The following is a 19980-nucleotide window of genomic DNA, read 5'->3' on the forward strand; positions in this document are numbered from 1 at the left end:
TTATTAGAGAACAAAATGCCCATTAGAATGTCGGAATATAGCCACCATTGAAACCCACCAATTGAGGTTAAAAGAACAGGAGGACGAAGATTGTTGTGCAAAAACATTACAAAAGAGCGAACTATTTTGATTTCGTTTCATAGGTAGACAAACTCCTTTTCGTAATGAGGACGCAGGGAGCTAGTAACAATACCAATACGCATTACAGATGGCAAAGAAAAATTATAAGAACAAAGTTCAAGTAGCGGGCATCTAAAATTGGGCTTTAGATTTGATTTTTGTTTTTGATACAGACTCTATTGACTCTAGATCGATTTGCTGACACATGCAGCTTAAAAGCACTTTGATCAGAATAAGAGATAAATCCAAACTACTTTTTCTCCGAAAAAGTAGAAAACAGTGCTGCTATAATGGACGAGTGGTAAGAAGAGAGGGATAAAATGAAATCAATTTTGACCCGATATTCACCTTGTAAACTGCTGCCGTGTGAGCTAATTAAAAATCTGAGAGAGCAGCTTGAACCAAAAAAAGAAGACCGCCAATGACCCCACTGACCGAACTTGGGATTGAATGTTATAGAAAAAAAAGGCAAAATAATGACAGCCGTATATTCTTCAAGTGTAGAAAAAAGTTCTTGTTTGGTCTCCAGTTCCATTAGATTTGATAAGATGATTTCTGCCTCTAAATCAGACAAAAGGCTTAATACTAGTACTAGTTTGCAGTATACCCTAACAAACTCTGATATTTTAATGCACTAAGTCTTTAACATTAAGTCTTGAAAACTGGCCTTCATTGGATCATCCCTTTATGGATTTCGCTTTTTGACCGTGAAACTAATTGCTTAAATTTGCCGAATGAATTCAAAACTCCTTTCAGTTGTAACAAAGATTTCTGTAAGTCAGAAATGAAACGTAAATTCGTGACCTTTGTAAAACGAAACCTAATAACAAGCTACACTAAATTAAACATAAACGGCTAAAGTCGGGCGAATTGCTCTCAAACGACAGGTGAGCGATGTACTTCGGTAGTAGCTAGCTATGTGAGTGAGAGCGGAGCGAGGTGTCAAACGATTGGGGGGTGGGGGGGGGGGGGTTAAGTGATAGGGTTTGTGGGAGAGCAGGACGAGAGGTGGGTCTAAATCCGCAGGGTTGGAGGAGGATAGAAAAGGAGGGGTTTGGTTTTGGGGGGGGGGGTGGTTGACTGAGGGAGGTCAAACGTAAGACTAAGAACCGCCCTTCACACACATTGAAATTGTCTCCTCAAAATAGTTTTGGTGAATCGCATACATAAGAGACCAGTAAAGCGTGAGGCTAAGAGAGCTGATCGGTCAATTAATGCCTTACGCTACCTGTTTATCCCATTTTTGAGGACGAAAATTCATATGGGTCAGACTACAAGAATAATATAATTGCTACAAACTTTGAGAGCAATCAAAAAGATGGAGCAGAACAAACATTTATCTACAATTTAAAAAAATGTCGTTGACTAGACAAAAAACTAAAAAACTGATATCGAAGTTAACTTGCCGCATCCATATGTAAACCCAAAAATCCGAAAACGGATTTTTGTCGACACCGTTTCTACGCCAAATTTTTGCCAAACCACACTTTTTCGTTCAACCTCCTGTTTCGTTGGAAACAAAATCAATATCATTTGACTTCCTCAAATGTGTGAACAGATCCTAAAAACATAGCCGAAAGACTCCGGAACCGACTCGAAGCAGATACTCACTTAGTCCCCAGTCACTAATTACTACAAAAAATTAACTTTTTTAAAACTTCATGTTAACCATTTTGAAACAAAAAAAAAACATTTTCAAATCAAAAACAATAAATATCTTTAAAAACCTGTCCCCAAACAATGATTGGTAAAAGAATGTAAAGAAAAAGTTCTCATTCAATTATTGACTACCAATTGATAGAAAAACAACAGAAATGATTTTGAAAATAAGATAATTACAAAATGCTAAAACGGTACAAGACAAAAAATTGTTCTCATTCGGGAAAAGTGCCTCCAAAGTTCGTCGGCTCAATCAGTGATCCACTCATTTCGTTTTAGACACATACTAAGCAACCATTAATAAAAACAAATCAAAAAAAGAAAAATTGAAAAAAAATACAAATATAAGTTGTTTCAGTCGAAACCACCCTGCATAAAATTGAAGTGTGACTCCTTGGTAGCAAAACCTAACAAATAGGTCTAAAGTAAATAGTGAACACACAAAAATATAGCAAAGCTTCATATCAGCGGCGAAAAAATTAAAACAAGAATATGGCCCTAGACTCGGTTGAAATTACTCCATTCTCTTTAAAAAAACATACCTTTAAGTTAATATCAATCAAATCGACAGATCTCTCAATGCTCTTGAACAAACATAGCCAAGAAACTGTCAAAAAATAACCCCCGTTGAAGAACTCAACGCAGATCGAGATGGAAACAGAATAGTCAATAAGTGCTCCAATTTGGCGTGCAGTTTGTTAGATTCTAAAAATATACATTTCAGCAACTAAACTGACAGCTAGTGAGCTTAATAATAATGTACTCATTTTAATGAACAGAATAGACCGTATTCACTACATTAAGCAATTTAATTAATAAAAAAATTAAGATTCATTCAGTTTAAAACAGTGAGTGAAGAAAGACCCTTTTGACTTTAAACGTTTTTACTACATTAGGTAATTCCAGACGAGAAGGAATTTAAAATCCATTCAGTTAAAACAGTCAGTGACGTTATTCAGGAGTCAAACGTGGAAAATGTGACTTAAGGTAAAACAAAAAAAGCGGACAAAAGGAAAATCGATTTTAAAAACATAGCAGGGCAAGTCCTGGCCTGCACCTCAAAGAATTTTCATTAGCTAGACAAAAAATTAAACCAAAATTGGACTAAGAATAGGTAGGCAAAAACAGTTAGTTAAAATCCAATCAAACAAATTTAAAAACAGCAGAAATCAGAGTCAAATCGCCTCATGTGATCAAAAAATCACTTTAAAGAACTTTATTTCATACACGTCGAAAAACTATTCGTTTTCCCTTCAACTACCTGTTTCGGCGTGACCAAAATCATCACTTACATTTTTCGAAAACAGATAGTCGATGTCATAATTATTGGCTTTCCATTGAGTGATTCAATAAATAGCACCTACACACCATTAAAATACATGTATCAACTTCGATATTATTTACAAAAATTTAACGAAACAGGAGAAACACAAAAAATTGCGTTGCTGAAAAATGTACCCAGCATATACCCGGAAAAAAAGAGCCACCATTGATTCCAATAAACCCCAATTAGGATTGAAAGAAGAGAAAAATGAAACTGATTGTTGCTCAAAAACTATTTTAAAGTGGAACTAATTTTAATTCATTTTGAAGTTAGACACTCCTGTTTCTTGATGAGAGGATACAGGGGTTGATCGAAACTATTAAGATTTCGCGATTAAAATTTGGTGACTAAAGCTTATAAAAACAAGCAGAAGGCATCCAAAATTGGGCTCAATCTATTTTTGATTTCGTTTTTTGATACTGACTCTGATGATTTGAGAATTGTTTTTCTGAGCACCTGCTGTTTAAACGCAGCCGTAAACAATAATTTTCATTTTCATTAAATAAATATAAAACTAGACCAGGAAACTACAAGGAATTGATAGAAAGAAATTTTCAAAATCAAACGCCAAAACAGTAGTCAATTCACCGCACAACAACAATAACAAACATAACCGACTAAACGTCGGAAGAATTGCTCTCTTGTAGCCTGCTTCAGTCGGGTGGGGGAGGGGGATGGGAGCCTAAATGGGACTAAGATGTTCAATAGTGGGCTTCAAATAACCACATTAATGATTAATATAAACCACTAAAGATTTAAAGTGAAAAATGGTACTATTTTCGGCGCATTTTTCATTTGACTTTGAGCATTAAATTGCCGCCAACTGAGTTTAGCTGCTTGAAATTGTGATTGAGAGAGAATTTTAGATCACGCCAAACGTACAAAGTCAAAGGCTCAAAAGTCACTCGAAGAGTTAAAACGGTCAAGCGAAAATTTTGAATAAAAAAGACACGTTTACAATAATTGCTTCTCTACGTAAGCAATGAATCTGGAAAGCAAATATTTGTTTAAATGGCGTTTCTCACTCAACTTTAAACAATAGCCGTTGAGTTGCTATTAACTCCTCAAATGCTAGAAAAATGAAGGACATTACAAAAACTTACAAAAAATTGTTAAAATTGTTTCTTAATACAAAGTCTAACATTTGCTTCAAATAGTCAGAAAGGAATTGAAATTCCCTATTGCTAGCTTAGATGATCAATAAAAATATGTGGACGAAAAAGAACTAAAAAAGTTAAAACTAAAAAAGAAACACTGAAAAAGCCGCACGTGGTCAAAGATATCGTTCGCTTAGCGCAATATTTTCACAGCTACTTTACACTTTTCTCGCTGTCTCAAAATGATGGACGAACACAAAACCACTCTAAATTCTCTCTCTGATTTTGACTTTTCTACTGCAGATTGACACAAAGGATTTTCACGTGTGGTTTTTAACGTTTTTAGCGTACTCCGAAACACATCCATGAAGAATAGAACTCACCGATTAAAAATGGATCACCATTTCTACTCTTCGAGTCGTAAAAGAATTGCACCCGATGCAAATTAAATTCTTTGAATTTTAATAAAGGAAAACGCCTAAATAATAGCTTTTGAGAGGCTGACGATGGCTATTAAAAATTCGAGTATTCAAAGCGGTCAGGCAAAAATTTTGCCCGATAACCGATTACAAGAATTGGTTCAAACTTCATTCTAGAGCAATCAAAAACTGATATTCTTATGGTAATATTCTGTTGTTAGTGAAGGTAAGTCTAATGTTTCGGGTAAAAGTTTTGAGCTGTCGAATTTCAGAACTTCACCTGCAAAGCTTTTTTCGTGTGACATAATTGCAGAAAAAAAACGGATGAGACGAGTTGAATACTTAAAATCGCAATAGACAAATATATCGCATAAAAAGTCCAACAGGGCTCCGCTAAATGCAGCAGACAAATCTGAAGGCCATTCAAAATGTAAACACTTACCTGTAGAAACCAGAACATCATTCCGTAGAATAATACATTGATTACATCGAAAATGACTGATAAATGAGTCATCTTAAACTGAGAGATTTGATTTCGACTGCTTCGTAGAGAAATGGAACCAATATCTGTCAAATAATTAAATTATTTGGGGCTCAACAACTTCTCAGATGAAGTCTGCTCAGTACCCCTTTACAATTGTTCGCGAGGTGACAACTTTGGAAGTGCTAGATTTTAAATGGCAACGCTGTCAAATGTAGTCACAGTGTCGCCATCTGCAAAAACTTGCACTTATTTAAAATAAATAATCTCACTGCCAGAAAAAAAGCAGTTGAGGAGAAATGACAGATCATTTTATAAAACAGAAAATTATTTAAAAAATAATCATTTGCTTTAATCGAAACCTTGCTTACTGTTCACTCAATTGTCAAATTATTGGAGAAATACAACAACCTAACTTGTTAAATTATCGCTCCTCATACGATGATGATAACAGATTAAGAGTAAAAAGTTTTGCTTAGTTACAATCACAATTCACATTAAAAATTCATTTTAAAAAGTTTTGTAAAAAACGCAAAATTTCATGAACTAATTTTTAAGCACTTATTACGGAAATTACAAACCACTTTACTTTAAACAACATACTTTAATTTAAATTGGACAGATACATTAGTGGGGCCAAAAAGGTGAAACGATCAAAAATTTGCAACAACCAACCGACGCGTCGGCGATTTGATCGCCAACGAGTGGCCTGTCGCTGCCTTTTAGTTTAGCTAGCTTACTGGTCAAAAAAGAGGGATAGGTCTCAAAACCTTCCTTTACATAGTAAAACAAGGCATACTCCATTGGCCTCAAACTTCGCCAGTTTAACCCATTTAAGAGGACTTCGTTTAAAAACAGTTAAACATTACCGCCAGATTGCAGAAATATGGTAGCAAAAGGACTGTTGAGTCCCTGCTTAACGGACACAAATGATGACAAAAACAAGATCGACAACACGGTAAAGATCCACCAAATTCTATCCTTATTTTCATATGAAATTTGAAACATGCCCTTCAAGTGATCCCTATATCTAGCTTATCTCTCAAATCAATTTAAATTATACCAATAAAATTGTCGTAGAATGGCCTGCTTTGTAATGAAGAAAAATCCTGGTTGAAATCGTATACATGGCTTACATTTTCATTGAAAATATTGATGCAATTAGACTATTACGGATAAGTGACAACTTAGGCAGTACTAGCTGAATTATTGGAAGCTTGTCGGCAACTATTCTCTTCCCCCCTCTCCCCTGAGTGCAATATGACAATCCATAACGTTTTCAGTGGTTTATATTGATAGTAATTAGTTTCACCCCCATATGAGCATACAAAACAATCAACACACCAGTTGTACACAAACATATTTTTCGAAGAGAGATACGTAAAGTTCTACTGAATGAATTAATTGAAACACCAGCTTAGGTTTGAAACTGACCTGGCTATTGGAACCCAGAAGAACAGTTCCAGTAGGTGCCAGCCCCCCTTCTAGAAGTGGAGTCACAACAGATACAGAAGACGTCAGCGGTGGTGCTCCGGGAGACAGTGAAGACATTCCTCCCCCTACAACGCCCCCAGAAGGGACCAATTGCCCCGCAGGGGCAACTGTACCTCCTAATCCGGCCGGCGTGTTGTTAGAGGCCAAAGCGAGTGTACTCTGAAACAGAACGCAAGCATAACTAACACTCGAGTTCATAAGGCCAATAGCAAATAAAGGTCAGAAACATTCTTTTTCATGGGGTCGATGATCCGATCACTGAATTCGTACTGATCCATATTTGAGGTGAATTTCATATTTGGATTCAACAACAGTAAACGAAGTTTCGCAGAGACCTCTATCACTCAAGGACATCGTCAAAGGTCACCACAGCTTTCAAAAGATAGATGCTCAACGAAAGAGCACTCGAATTCCAGGAAAAAAGGAGAACAGCATCTTATGCGATTGATGCCTGATCAGAACACAAACGCAGGACAAACAGACATCTTCACCAACGTGAGGCAAGATCGCTATCTACGTTAAATCTAAGGATTCAGAGCTTCTGAAAATTTCGCAATCATTTTGAGTTAAACTCACTGTTTGATTTGCCCCAGTAGTTCCGTGATGTGATCCAGTGTTCTCGTTGTAGAGCAGGAGGAGAGGGAATGCGCATATCAACTTTGCCAGACATAGCATGAGGTACTTGATCTCATCCTCCAGAGACTTGGCTTTGAATTTGAGGTTGAGACCAACTGTCGTCATCTTCTCACGCAAGTTCAGACTCTACAAAAAATAACTCTTGTCATATTGAAAACAAAATAAACAGATAAATTTTTACCAAAGGACAACTAATACATGCTTCCAAGTCCCATGCAAAAAGTGAAAACACGGCGGTTCAAACTCGAGTAAAGTGGTTTCTGATTAATTGGTGAAACACGCTCTAATTTAAGGCCCAACGAGACTCGTTTATCTATTCAATTATGCGCGTCACTGAAATTCCCTTTCGTATATTGATATTGAGTCAGTCAGGCAGGAAAATTAGGACCAACGAGGTTAAAAAGATCAAAAATTTCAAAGAGTTCTATCGATACACAGACCAGTGGTCTAAAGCCACTACTCACACATACTTGAGAGACTTTGAGAGGCTGATGTTGAATCAACGACACTGGCTGTATCACTTTGACTTGTGTCTCGGAGAAGAGACTTCTCAATTCCGAAGCAAATATCAGTAAGTCATCGGCAGACGGATTCCACACAGGATTCTTCTTCACAACAATAGCTAGCAGAGCCTGCACAACTGCAATCTTGAAGGAGATGGGGGCATTGGGCTGCATGCAAACCCGGAACAGCTCACGATCACGTGGATCAATTCTGGAAAAATCAGATTTTAAAAAACTCGAAATCAATATCCAAATTGCGATACATCTCTATATAGCGAAAACATTCCAGATGATAGGGTATTCGTTACACCCGGAACTCGAGTCCTTGTAAAATAACCCTAGACTGATCGGTTGCCTTCTAGCTCTCACATAGCCATAAGGATTGAGGCTTAAAATGAATGTAGAGTCAAATTTAGTCGCCCTATTACCACCAGCATTACTACTCTCGGATTGCACAATGAGATTAGTTACCTGAAGAATGCGACCAAGCAATCGACCATGATGTCAGTGTGGGCAGTTCCCTTTGTGAACGGTTTGTGGACATTGAAAAGAATCTGCTTGAGGTCATGTTTGAAGCTCTGCACCAGATGGTTCAAAATGGAGTTTTCATTCCATGTTATGAACATGGACACCTAAAGGCATGATCAACATATAAAGATTGTTATGCTCACTTCACTCAATCATGCTATCCTTAAGTTTGCGGTTATTAGATAGTTAAAAAGCCTACTCAAAAAATTTTCATTTGTTTTGCAAATTTTCGGTATATTTTTACTGGTTTTGGAAAGCGCTACGTAAAATTGAATATCCCGAGAGAGCAACTGCATCTGATTATTTTGAGTTTTCATTCAGAAAGCATACAAATCAATAAATAATGTGTTCTCTTTTCTTTTTTCACCGATTCCGAGAGTAAGCTGGTAACAGGTACGCTGATTTTAAAGGAAAAACTAAAGCAAACATTAAGATATCACACAGACAACAACATATATCGTACACTACTAACCTTGCACAGTTGGACTGCGGCTGTGATAGCTGGTTCCAAAAACGACTTCTGCATTTGTCCAGAGATTGCTTTCCTAATGGTCTCCAGGTGCAATTTCTAAAAGCAGTCAATCGAATAGTCAAGGATTGCGTTGGATTCTATTCAATGCATTGTCAACTCATCGACTACAGAACTAAGATATGAGTCAATCAAAAAGAACCGACAGTTTGACTCAAACGCACTAAGAATTAATGGAATGAATTCCTGAACAGTGGTCAAGATCAGAACGCATTACCAACAAACTTCAAGTAACAGTGACTTCTTATGATCACGATTTGTTCAAGACGGAACATTTATCTTCGAATATTACTTAATCAAATCAAAGTGCTCCGAACCTCTCTTACGCTAGAGCGAACTGATCTTTTTTACCTTTCTGAAGTTGTTGTGATCACTCGGAGGGTCACTTCCAGAAATTTCTCCCAACACATCCGGGCACAAGGTCAGAAGGAGAGTCTGTAGAGGCCATACAACTGCCTTCTTTTTATTGTTGTCAAACAGGGGATCCAGAATGTCGAACAACTTTTTGCAATTAGAACACAACTCTTGGTCAGGATTCCTGAAGCAATGTTTTAATTTGATTCAAAGAAATCCACTTTCAATGTTTTCCATCCGCATCGACTCGTCAAATCACCACTTTTCCAAACGAACACGACAGTTTTTCGCAAGGATTTAGCTCAAAAAATGATCAAATTTGAGTATTAAGAAATCCAGACTGCTGAATGTTTACTAGATTGCTGATTAGTGTTTAATAATAAAAACCATTCGATAAAAAATAGCATACCACCACCACCAAGCCCCAATGTGTCTAGTGCTGTCATACCTGTGATGCTGCACAAATTCCTCTGGATATTGTTCAACCCAATTCCAAATTGCCTTCTCCAAATTGGTGACCAACACCATTTGGACACTCTTTCGCAGAGAACGCATGTGAAGTGTAGCCTCCAACAGCAGTCTGCAAATGTACATTGGTTACATCCCGAAAGGATCTAAGAAAAAGGAAATGCATCTCCTAAGGGTCTCAGCACTTCAAGAATTGACAGTTTCCCTTGACTGACTGTTGCGAATATCCGCTTGATTAATACATAGAGAAAAATCTTTTTCAGTTACTGACCATGCACAATTAACAAAACGTCAAAACTTCTCCAATATATCGTCAATGCTTTAACTAGTGGTGTTGACATAATATGTCAGCACTCTCGGATGAAAATGGTTGACCCACCTGACGAGGAGTTGCCTGTTAAGATTGATGTGCTGGATCAACTCAAGATCATCCAAACCAGCATTGTTCTCTTCTGTCGTGCTTCCACTTGTTGCCAGAGATTGCAAACTGTTAACATAATCTAACGTCAACAACTTTTCATTTTTTTCCATTTTGTGCTCAGATTATCCATAAAGGGTACAATACAAGGGCTGCAATGTTTCAAAAGAATACTCTTCAATCAAAGAATGGTTAGAATGTTCAAAGAATCAATGTTTAGCGTTTGGAACAATTATCTAGCAGCCGAGAAAAAAATCTAGAATTTTGTTCCGCCCAAAGTATGATTCTAATAGATCACAGCTTTCAGTTTTTTTATGACGAATTATTGATCTCCAGAGGAAGAAAAAATCAGAGCCTGATAAGACAAATATTGGCCTGAAATCCCGCTTTAAAATACACAAAGAGTCTTCAAAAGAGCACTGCGTATAATGAAACGCGTACTGAAGTATGAGTCTAGCTGTCAAAAGTTTGCAGTGTTGAACACAATTTGGGCAAAGAAGAACAGGAGCGGTATGAAAGCAAAGAAGCAAACTGTACATACTCCCCAATACAATCCAATACTTTTAAATTGCCAAAAAAAAAGATGATATCAACACTAATAATCTATATATTAATTCAACGTTCACACAGAACCACTGAACACCATGTTTAAGCGCCTATCTCTGCATGTTTTAAAGGGCCTTAAACATGGTTTTCTGAGAAAACGACTGACGGCAGTCGGGTTCCAATCGGGGTCTACGGGTTGATGAGCGGGAGCGCAATGAGTTGAGCTAAGGAGCAGGAGAGGCGCGTAGTTTATCGGGATTTTTGTCCTCTAACGTCTCACCCGTTTCTTCTTTCTCCAATTCCCTCCTTTTTTCACTTTCGTGCTCCAGGTCTTTCCTGTCACTATCTATCTATCGATATCTAACTCTATATATTCAGAGTAATTCGAATACCTATACCAGCATATTTAATCTACTAATCTTCACATGTTTTCAGGCCTCTTTTGAATGCAGCATTGCGTTTTGCATGCATTTTGCAAAAGGTCAATGACCGAAAAACTTGCAATTGCCAAAATAGTCACTGACCGAAAAGATGCCATTGCCAAAAAACCAATAACCGAAAAGCTCTAAAGGTCAACGAGTGAATAGCCGCGGATGCAAAAATAGGTCATCGACCGAAAAGCTGCCAATGACAAAAAAGCTGCTTGTGCCACAAGGGTCAACGACCGAAAATCTGAGGATGCGTAAGCATGCCAATGACTGAAAACCTGCTACTAAAATGCTGCTAATGAGTCGGTTACCGAAATATTTATTACAAGAAATTAGTCCTTGAATGACATGTGCTGATGCAACACAGATATTGACAGAATCAGGATTCTCTAAAAACAGGTCAATTACCGACATTGTCTTTATAAAATGATTTAAAGTAGCTAGATAGTAACGCTGTTGGGACAAGCTTTTGTGTAACATTTTTAAATTCTCCCCAACACAGTTTGTTGCGATTCTTTTAATCGAAACTTTGAGCAAAATGTTAACGTGTCCGATTTGATTCTAGCATGATCCTTTGCTTCATTTGTTTTCAAATGCAATTAGTTATTGCTACGAAGCTGTGAGCTGAGCAGAGCTATTTTGTGGTGCTGTTGGTTTTTTACAATTCGAAGAGGAGTTTTGGTTCTCTTAAGGTTTTTTTTACCGGAAGTACTATTCGTTCACACGCTGTTTTGACCTAATAGCGAAAGTGAGCAAAATTGCCGTGTGAATTATTTTTTTCTGAGCGAGAAAAGTTTTTGATCATGCGCTGCGTTTAGTGAACAACTTTTTGACTTTGAAAAGTAGTTTTTGACTGAATGGCACATATAGATAACCGTTTTAAGCCGTTTTTTCGTCTAAGCGGCCCAATTGTTTTGCTTGTAATTTGATTTTTGCTTAGAACTAATGTTTATTTGATACTATATTGAAATGTAAATCTCGGAAATTGATACCATAGTGTTTTGCAGAGCCTGAAGTTCAAAATTGGCACATATTTCTTGATTTTTTAGTTGATTTTTGGCATTTTTATATTAATTTCTTCATTTTTTCGAGAGAAGTTTTTTGATCATGCGCTGCGTTTAGTGAATGACTTTTTGACTTAAAAAAGTAGTTTTTGACTGAATTGCACATATAGATAACCGTTTTTAGCCGTTTTTTCGTCTAAGTGGCCCAATTTTTTTGCATTTAATTTGGTTCCTGGTAGAAATAAATTTTATTCCATACTATATTGAAATGTTAACCTCGGAAATTGATGCCACAGTGTTTTGCAGAGCCTCAAAATGCGTTTCAATTTGAAAATTGGCACATAATTCTTGATTTTTTAGTTAATTTTTGGCTTTTTTCTTTTAATTTCTTCTTTTTTGGATCTTTTAATCGTCTTTTTGTCAACAATCAGTTAATATGGCAATTTCTCTTTGATGATTCCTATACTCAACGCCTCTTTCTACCTCGATGTAATTTTGTTTTGTAAAATTGTACATAAGCTAAACCGATTTTGGTAGTTTTTTCCTGTTATTGTCAGTTTTTTGTATAGTTTTGGTTTTAATTACTAGAAATAGTCGTTTTGAGCAACACGAGGGGTTTTAATTTTGTTTCAATAAAATTTTAATCATTTTTTGGCGTTGAGTGTTTGAGAAACAGTTAAAACGTTTTTATAAATGCAGTTTTTTTGACATTTTTTTCTCAAATTGTTTCAATGTTTCGTATGTTTGAATTCTACTTTTTCCTATTCCTTGTTCTCTTGAGGACGATAGATATTTGTATCGGATGACAAGTTATCTGTTCTATGTCTCAAATGCTGAACAATGAAACGTATTTGATTTTCTTGATTTTTTAAATTGATGTTAAACTTTCAAAAATCAAGAATTTCTTTTTGTTAGGGTGTTCCTACCGGTGTTCCTTTCAAAAATCAATAATTTCTTTTTGTTATGGTGTACATTTTGTCCATAATCTTCTTATGTTCTTATATTGTAGTTACTATTATTCTATATTTGGCCTGGCACCTATATTTTTTTGATATTGATTTCAGTTGTTAAAAAATAGAATGATTTCAGCTTTTTCTTATATTTTCGTCATTTCTTTGGTTTGCATTTGATACAATTGATTTCATTCAACATGAGGCAGTACTGAGAGTTTGATATCAAGCTTTTTCCAAAATTTCCGCTTAGTACTATTTACGGCAACTTTCTTCCGGCCTTGGTGTTATTTAAACGATTTTTTGACTTTGAATATTCTGCTGCTTATGTCTTTTCAATGATCAATTTAATTTTTGAAGTAGTATGAAGTCATGTTGTCTAGCATATGCACAACAACTAAGACGTATGTGTTGTTTTTTCTCTTAATTTCATTGATTAGAAGTGTAATTATAGTGGTTTTCTGATTCTTAAATTTGAGCATTCTTCTGTGAAGAATTATATTAGTTTCTAAGATAATTATCTGCTGTTTGCTTTCGTGATCTTTTTGAGATTAGAATCATAATTTATTTGAGGGCAATTGATAGCCCTGTCAGTTTTTTCAGCCTATCAGTGTTTTGACCATATTGATTATTTTGGATTTTTAACGTTACTAAACGTTTTCAATAAAATAAAATTTTGCTGCGTTTTGTTTCTCTTGGTGAAAGTGGTTTAAGTTTCGCCAATTTTTAGATTGGACCTGAGGAGGTGATGAGTTTATACAAAAAGCAATCTCTTTCGCTGCAATTACTGTTTTGTTTCTGAAGTTTTGACGCTCCTAGTTGCTGACTAGGAGCGTTATTCGTCTCACTAACGGCATTTGCGCGCGTGACGTTATTTCTCACTCGCTTTACCAAAAGTTTTCAGGTTATTTGCGTGATTAGATTTCGATCATACGTGACTTACCTCACTCAGTACAACGACTTTGGCACATTAAAGTTTAATTTGAACTTGTTTAAGGTCAAAGGAACTCATTTGTGCAGCAGAGGTCCCTAATATGAGGCTTCTGCTGAATGAATTATAACAAGCTTTATTAATTTATCGCTGAATGTTTTTTACCTAGTTTTTTGAGCGGCTTCGATTTTTTTCAATTTAGATCTGTATCTGTTTCTATCTCTTATATGGCACGCCGGTCTATGCTTTTGCAGCTATTCCGGAAATCTGCTGGCTATGTTTCTTCATTTGTTGCCTGTTTTGTTTAGATCAAATAAAGTGTTAGGCTGCGATGAATTAATTCTGTTCTTGCTTGTTATCTCAAAGGAAGATATTTTCTCTCTTTCGTGAATTCTTTTTCTGTTTTTTTTGCTCCTTTTTTCCTTTTTTCTTTCGTTTTAGTTTCTCTTTCCTTTCTCTACTTTTGATTACTATTCCTCTCTCTCTCCTGTCTTTTTTTCTCTCTTTTCTCTTCCTTTTTGTCCTCTCCTTTTTCTATCTTGCTTCTCTTTTTTTCCGTCTTTCTGCGCTTTCTCCGTCTTTCATTTGGCTCCTTTTGTCTTGTTTTCTGCCTCTCCTTTTTCTCCTTCTTTTCTTTTTTTCTCTTGTTGGTTTCTGCCTTTCCTTTTCCTTTCTTTGCTTTTACTATTTTGTTTTTTTTTCTGCCTTTCTATTCCATTTTTCTTTCCTTTCCTTTCTTCTCTTCTTCTCTTTCATTTGTCTTTTTTTTCTGTCTTTGATCTTTGGTTTCTGTTTTTTGTATTTTTCGTTCCTTTTCTTTCTCTCTTGCTTTTCTCTCTTTCTTTTGTCTTTCCGCTCTTTTCGTCGTTTTCTTTCTGTATCGCTTTTATCATCTCTCTTTCCGTTGTGTTCTATTTTTGCTTGCTTTCTTATGGCTCTTTCTTTTGAGTTTCTCGCTTTCATTTGCCTTTTCTTGCTTTCGTATCTCTCTTCAGTTTCTCGTTCTTTTCTCTTTCCTTTATTTTCTCTTATATTTCGTTTCTCCCTTTCTGTCTTCTGATTTTCTTCTCTCTCTAAATTTTCTGTGTCGTTTGTTTTTCTTTTTTATTTCTTTTTCTCCTGCCTTTCTTTTCTCTTTTGTATCTGTCTTCTCTTTCTTTGCTGTTTATTTTCTCTACTCCTTTTCTCCATTTGTCTTCTTCTTTTCTTCCCTCTATCTTTCATTTCTCTATTCTTTTTGTTCTTTTCCTTTTCTTTTTTTTCTACCTTTCTATTCTCTCCTTCTAGCTTTTATCTTTTGTTCCGCATGCTTTTCTCTTTTTTCTTTTGCCTCTTGCTTTCCTCCCTTTTCTTTTCTGTCCTTTCCTCTCTTTCTTTTGTCTTTTTCTTTTCTGTCTCTCCTTTCTTTTCTGTTCTTTTTTCTACCTTTTTTTCTTTTCTCTTGTTTCTCTTTCGTTTTTCTTTTTTCTTTTCTTTGTTTATTTTGCCTCAGGCTTTTCTCTTTTGCTTCCATCTTTCTTTTCGCTCCTGCTTTTTTCTCGTTTTATGTTATTTCGTCCAAATAAATGCAGGAGCATCTATTATATTAAATGTAAGTCGCGCTTGAGCGCAATGGTTAGCAGACGACCTATTTTTACAAGTTTTAACGATCCTTAAACCACCATGCTTAAGCTCCTGATCTGCAATTGTTTTTGAGCTCATTAAGCTTGCCGCTTAGCAACAACAAGCGAGACAAAAAAGCTATTGACCAAAATTTCGCGTATGTAGTCAGTTCAATACACAAAAGCAATAGGCGTCGAGAGCTCAATGGATTAAACCTATAGCTGTGAAGCAAGGGGCATGGGTTCGAGCCCGAGTAGGAGAGGAAAAGGATACATAATGGACAGGGATGAAAAATTGGGGAGTTGGTTGGTTTTTTTCTTCCCTTCTTTTCCTTGCTTTTATTTATATTTTCCTTTCGTTCTATCTTTATTCCTTCATCTTCTTTATTCTCCATTTCGTCCTCTCTCTCGTCTCTCTCATCTTTCTCCTTCATCTTATATTATATCAAATATAAGTCGCACTTGAGCGCAATGGTTAACAGCGGACCTATCTTCACATCTTTTAACGATCCTTAAACATGCTGACTAAACGGCCATGCTTAAGCTCCTGGTCTTCGAATGTGTTTGTGCTGATTAAGCTCACAGCTTAGCAACAACAAGCGAGACAAAAAAGCTTGACCAAACTTTGTCGTATGTAGTCAGTTCAATAGACTGATGCAACAGGCGTCGGTAGCGCAAGGCTGTGAAGCGAGGGGCATGGCTGTGAATCGAGCCCGAGTAGGGGCGGAAAATGAAACAATGTACTGGGATTTTAAAAAAATGGGGGTTTTGGTTGTCTTTCTTCCTCTCATTCCTGTGCTTTTTTTAAACTTAAACAGACGATACTAATAGCCGATTTTCAAAAGTTTGCTGATATTGAAATGCAATAAAGGTTAGCAATAGGCATTGGTAGCGTAAGTGATTGAACCAATGACTGTTAATCGAGGGGTATGGGTTAGAGTCTGAGTATGGGCGGAGAAAGACGCGTTATTTCTAGAGCAAAAATTTGGAATTGTTTTTGTTCTTTTCTCATTCTTTTTCTCTCTTTTCATATTTAAGCTCCTAATCTGCCCATGTGTTGCGCTCATTAAGCATGCCCCATTTCAAAAACAAGCTAAGAAAAAATCCATTGATCAAATTACGTCTTATGTAGAAAAGAGCGATAGACAAATGATTTACGGATCGGTAGCGCAAGGAATGAGACCGATGGCTGTTAAGCGAAGACAGGGGTTCGAGTCCAAGTAGTGATAGACAAGGACGGATATTTTTCAGGTTTAAAAAAATGGGCAGTTTTTTTCTGTTTCTCTATTCCGTTCCTTTTCGCTATTTCTCGTTTTTCTTTTCTTTTTTCTTTCTCTTTCTTGCCTTCCCTTCTCTCGTCATATTTCAGCTCCTTATCTGCCTATGTTTTGCGCTCTTTAAGCAAGCCGCATAGAAAAAACAAGCAAGCCAAAAAACCGTTGACCAAATTACTAGAAATAGCAATAAACATGCAGTGGGCATCGGCAGCGTAAGGGATAAGACTGCTAAGCGAGAAGCATAGTATTGCACCGAAGATGTTGCGGAAAATGGCAATGGTTTTGTTGGCCCTGAAGGGTTAGGTGTTGTTTTCCATCCGTTCTTCTCGATCTTCCACTTTGATTTTTCTTTGTTAAAGTATTTTTTCCTTTCTGTCTATTCTTTTAATTGTAAGTGGTACTTGACTTTGAGTGCAATGGCTCTTTGCGCTACTGTTTTAACATGCTCTAACTGTCCTGAAAGCTGCAACGGAGCGTTACACATGAGACGCTCTATACCAGAATAAATAAACTTCTAATATTCATGTGCTTCTACGCTCATTAAGCATGCGGCCCAAAATAAACAAGCAAGCAGAAACACCATTGTCTGAAGTGAAGTTTTACTGCATATAAAAAGAGCAATAGACAAAACTAATACACATTGGTAGCGTAAGGGATAAGAGCTATGGATGTTAGGAAGGGCATCGGTTCGGGCCCGAGTTGGTGCCAAAAATTGCTCCTGTATTCCTGGCCCGGAAATGGATAAATGTTATTTTTCACCCATTCCTGTCTCTTTGTTCTTTTTTCCTTTCTTTCTAATTCTTTATCATTCTTCGTTATAATATATTCTCCTTTCTATCAAATGTATGTTGCATTTCAGTAAAATGATTAACAGCGCTCCCATCATCACATTCTTTGATGGTCCTTAAAGCTGCAGTCTATCGTAATATATGGGCTTTAAGCGCTATACCGCCATGTCTGAGCTCTTAAATTGGACACTTTTCTGCGCTTATAAATTAAGCCAGCCAAATAGCCACTGACTAAAAACTTTCTATAGAAAGGGCAACAGACAATAAAAAGCGTCTGCTTTTTAAGGGATAAAACAACTAGGGCATGGAGTTTGAGTCGAATTATCGGCGAAGAAAGACGCACTATTTTCTGGAAAAAAAAGTCAAATTGTGCTTTTTCGTTTTTTTCTTCGATCTCTTGACTTTTAGCTCTTAATTTGCGCATGTTTTTGCGCTCATAAAGCATGCCGCATCGCAAAAGCAGGAGAGTCTGTTAGCCGCTTACCACAATTTGGTGATATTGAAGTGCAGTAGACATAAGCAATATGCATCGGTATCGTAAGGGATAAGACCATTGGCTGTAAGGCGAGTGGCATTGGTTCGCGCCCAAGTTGTTTCAGAAAATGGCTATTTTTTTGTACAAAATTAGTGATTTTTGCTTTTCATCTTTTACTGTGTTTCCTTCTTTCTATCTTCCGTTCTCTTTCTCTTTTATCTTTCTTTGTTATAATTGGTTTCTCTATATTTTCATTATAATTTTGTTGCTTGCTAACTATGTATAAGTTCCTAATCTTCGCATGTTTTAGCGCCCCTTGAGCATGCAGCCTACCGGAGTACTGTGGTTTTGAGACGCGCTATGCAACAATGTAAAAGCGCATTATCTACAAATTTATTGCGCCCCTTAAACACAGCAAAGCGATTACCGCGTTAACGAAAAGTTGCTGCTAAATAGGGCAATGGACGCAAAAAATACGCGTCGTAGCGTAAGCATTAAGAACTGTGGATGTTCAATGAGGGGCATGCGTTTGATCCTGGTATGGTACGAAACAGAAAACCATTAGGAAACAGAAATACGTTTAAATTATTTTAAACCTGTGAGGATATGATTTTGTGATGCTTTTGCGGGCCTGCTACTCTCTATATTAATTCAAATTCGACAGAAAGCCGCTGAACACCATGTTTAATCGCCTATCTCCGCATGGTTTAACAGCCCTTACACATGCTCTTTGGCAAAAGTGTCTCGCAACAGTCGGATTTGAACCTGGGTCTGTGAGTTAAGAGGCAGAAGCGCAATGAGTTGAGCTAAGGAGCAGGTGAGCCGCGTATTTATCGGGATTGTTGTCCATTATCATCGCACCCGTTTCTACTCTTTCCAATTCCTTCCCTTTTTCACACTTTTTTGTGCTCCATGTCTTCCATCCTGTTCCTATCTATCTATATATTAAACGTAATCCGAAAACCATACCTATACCTATACCATGTTTAAGCTCCAAATCTTTGTTTTGAGTCCTCTTAAATATAGTCAGGCCCATGAAGTTGCAACACTACTGACCACTGCAAGTTCAAATTTAAAACATGCAGTGGTCAGTACTTCGTTGTTCATTTGCAGGGGAATTTTTCGAACGTTCGCTCGCGTTGCAACTTTATGGGACAAAAAGTCAATGACTGAAAGCTTTCCATTGCCAAAATTTCAGTGACTGAAAACTTGCCATTGCCTAAAAAACCATTACCTAAAACTTACCTATGCCATAAAGGTCAATGACTGAATAGACGCGGATGTAAAAATAGGTCATCGGCCGAAGAGCTGCCTATGACCGAAAACTTGCCTGTCCCAAAATAATTAACGACCAAATATCTGCTGATTCGAAAATTTGTCAATGACTAAAAACCTTCTAGCAAAAATTAAGTCGTTCACCGAACAATTTACACAATTTTTCTCTCTTGCTTTCCCCTTTTTTCGCTTGCTTTCTATTTTCTATTTTTCTTCTCGGTCTTTCCTCTCTTTCTTATATTTTTTTCTGTTCTTTTCTGCCTTTCTTTTTTTGTCTTTTGCTTTTCTCTCTTTCGTCTTTTGTTTCTGCCTTTCTTTTCTCTCATTTTTACGTGTTTTCTGTTTTGTTTATTTTGTCTTTTTCCTGTCACTTTTCTCTTTCTGTTGTTTTTTTCCCGCTTTTCTTTTCTTTATTTCGTTCCTCTCTTTAGTTTGTCGTTCTTTTTTAGTGTTTCCTGTCTGTTTTTTCTTTTGCTTTGCTGTTTTTCTGCTTTTCTCATCTTTGTTTTTTCTTTTTCTATTTTTTGCTGCCATTCTTTCTCTCTTCCGTTCCTCTTTAGTTTCTCTTTATTATCTCGCTTGCTTTTCTGTGCTCTGTCTTTTTCTGTCTTCTTTCCTCTTTTTTCAGTTCGTCTTTTCTGTCTCTATGCTTTGTTTCTTTTGTCTTTTTTTGTG

At 36.6% G+C, this 19980-nt stretch overlaps 1 protein-coding gene across 1 annotated transcript in view; it reads right to left on the minus strand.

The window, feature by feature from the left end:
• LOC142347999 (neurofibromin-like) overlaps positions 1 to 19980 on the minus strand; it is a 634373-nt gene that overhangs the window by 212281 nt on the left and 402112 nt on the right. Inside the window, exons 5-12 of the mRNA XM_075399163.1 lie at positions 9992 to 10099; positions 9593 to 9724; positions 9142 to 9328; positions 8734 to 8829; positions 8205 to 8365; positions 7701 to 7944; positions 7171 to 7356; positions 6535 to 6753 (exon numbers count right to left, since the gene is read on the minus strand). Of these exons, the coding sequence (XP_075255278.1) occupies positions 6535 to 6753; positions 7171 to 7356; positions 7701 to 7944; positions 8205 to 8365; positions 8734 to 8829; positions 9142 to 9328; positions 9593 to 9724; positions 9992 to 10099 (1333 nt within the window). The remainder of the gene's footprint in view (positions 1 to 6534; positions 6754 to 7170; positions 7357 to 7700; positions 7945 to 8204; positions 8366 to 8733; positions 8830 to 9141; positions 9329 to 9592; positions 9725 to 9991; positions 10100 to 19980) is intronic.

This window comes from Convolutriloba macropyga, chromosome 10 (genome assembly GCF_964194025.1).
Source record: "Convolutriloba macropyga chromosome 10, txConMacr16.3, whole genome shotgun sequence".
Lineage (NCBI taxonomy): Eukaryota > Metazoa > Xenacoelomorpha > Acoela > Convolutidae > Convolutriloba > Convolutriloba macropyga.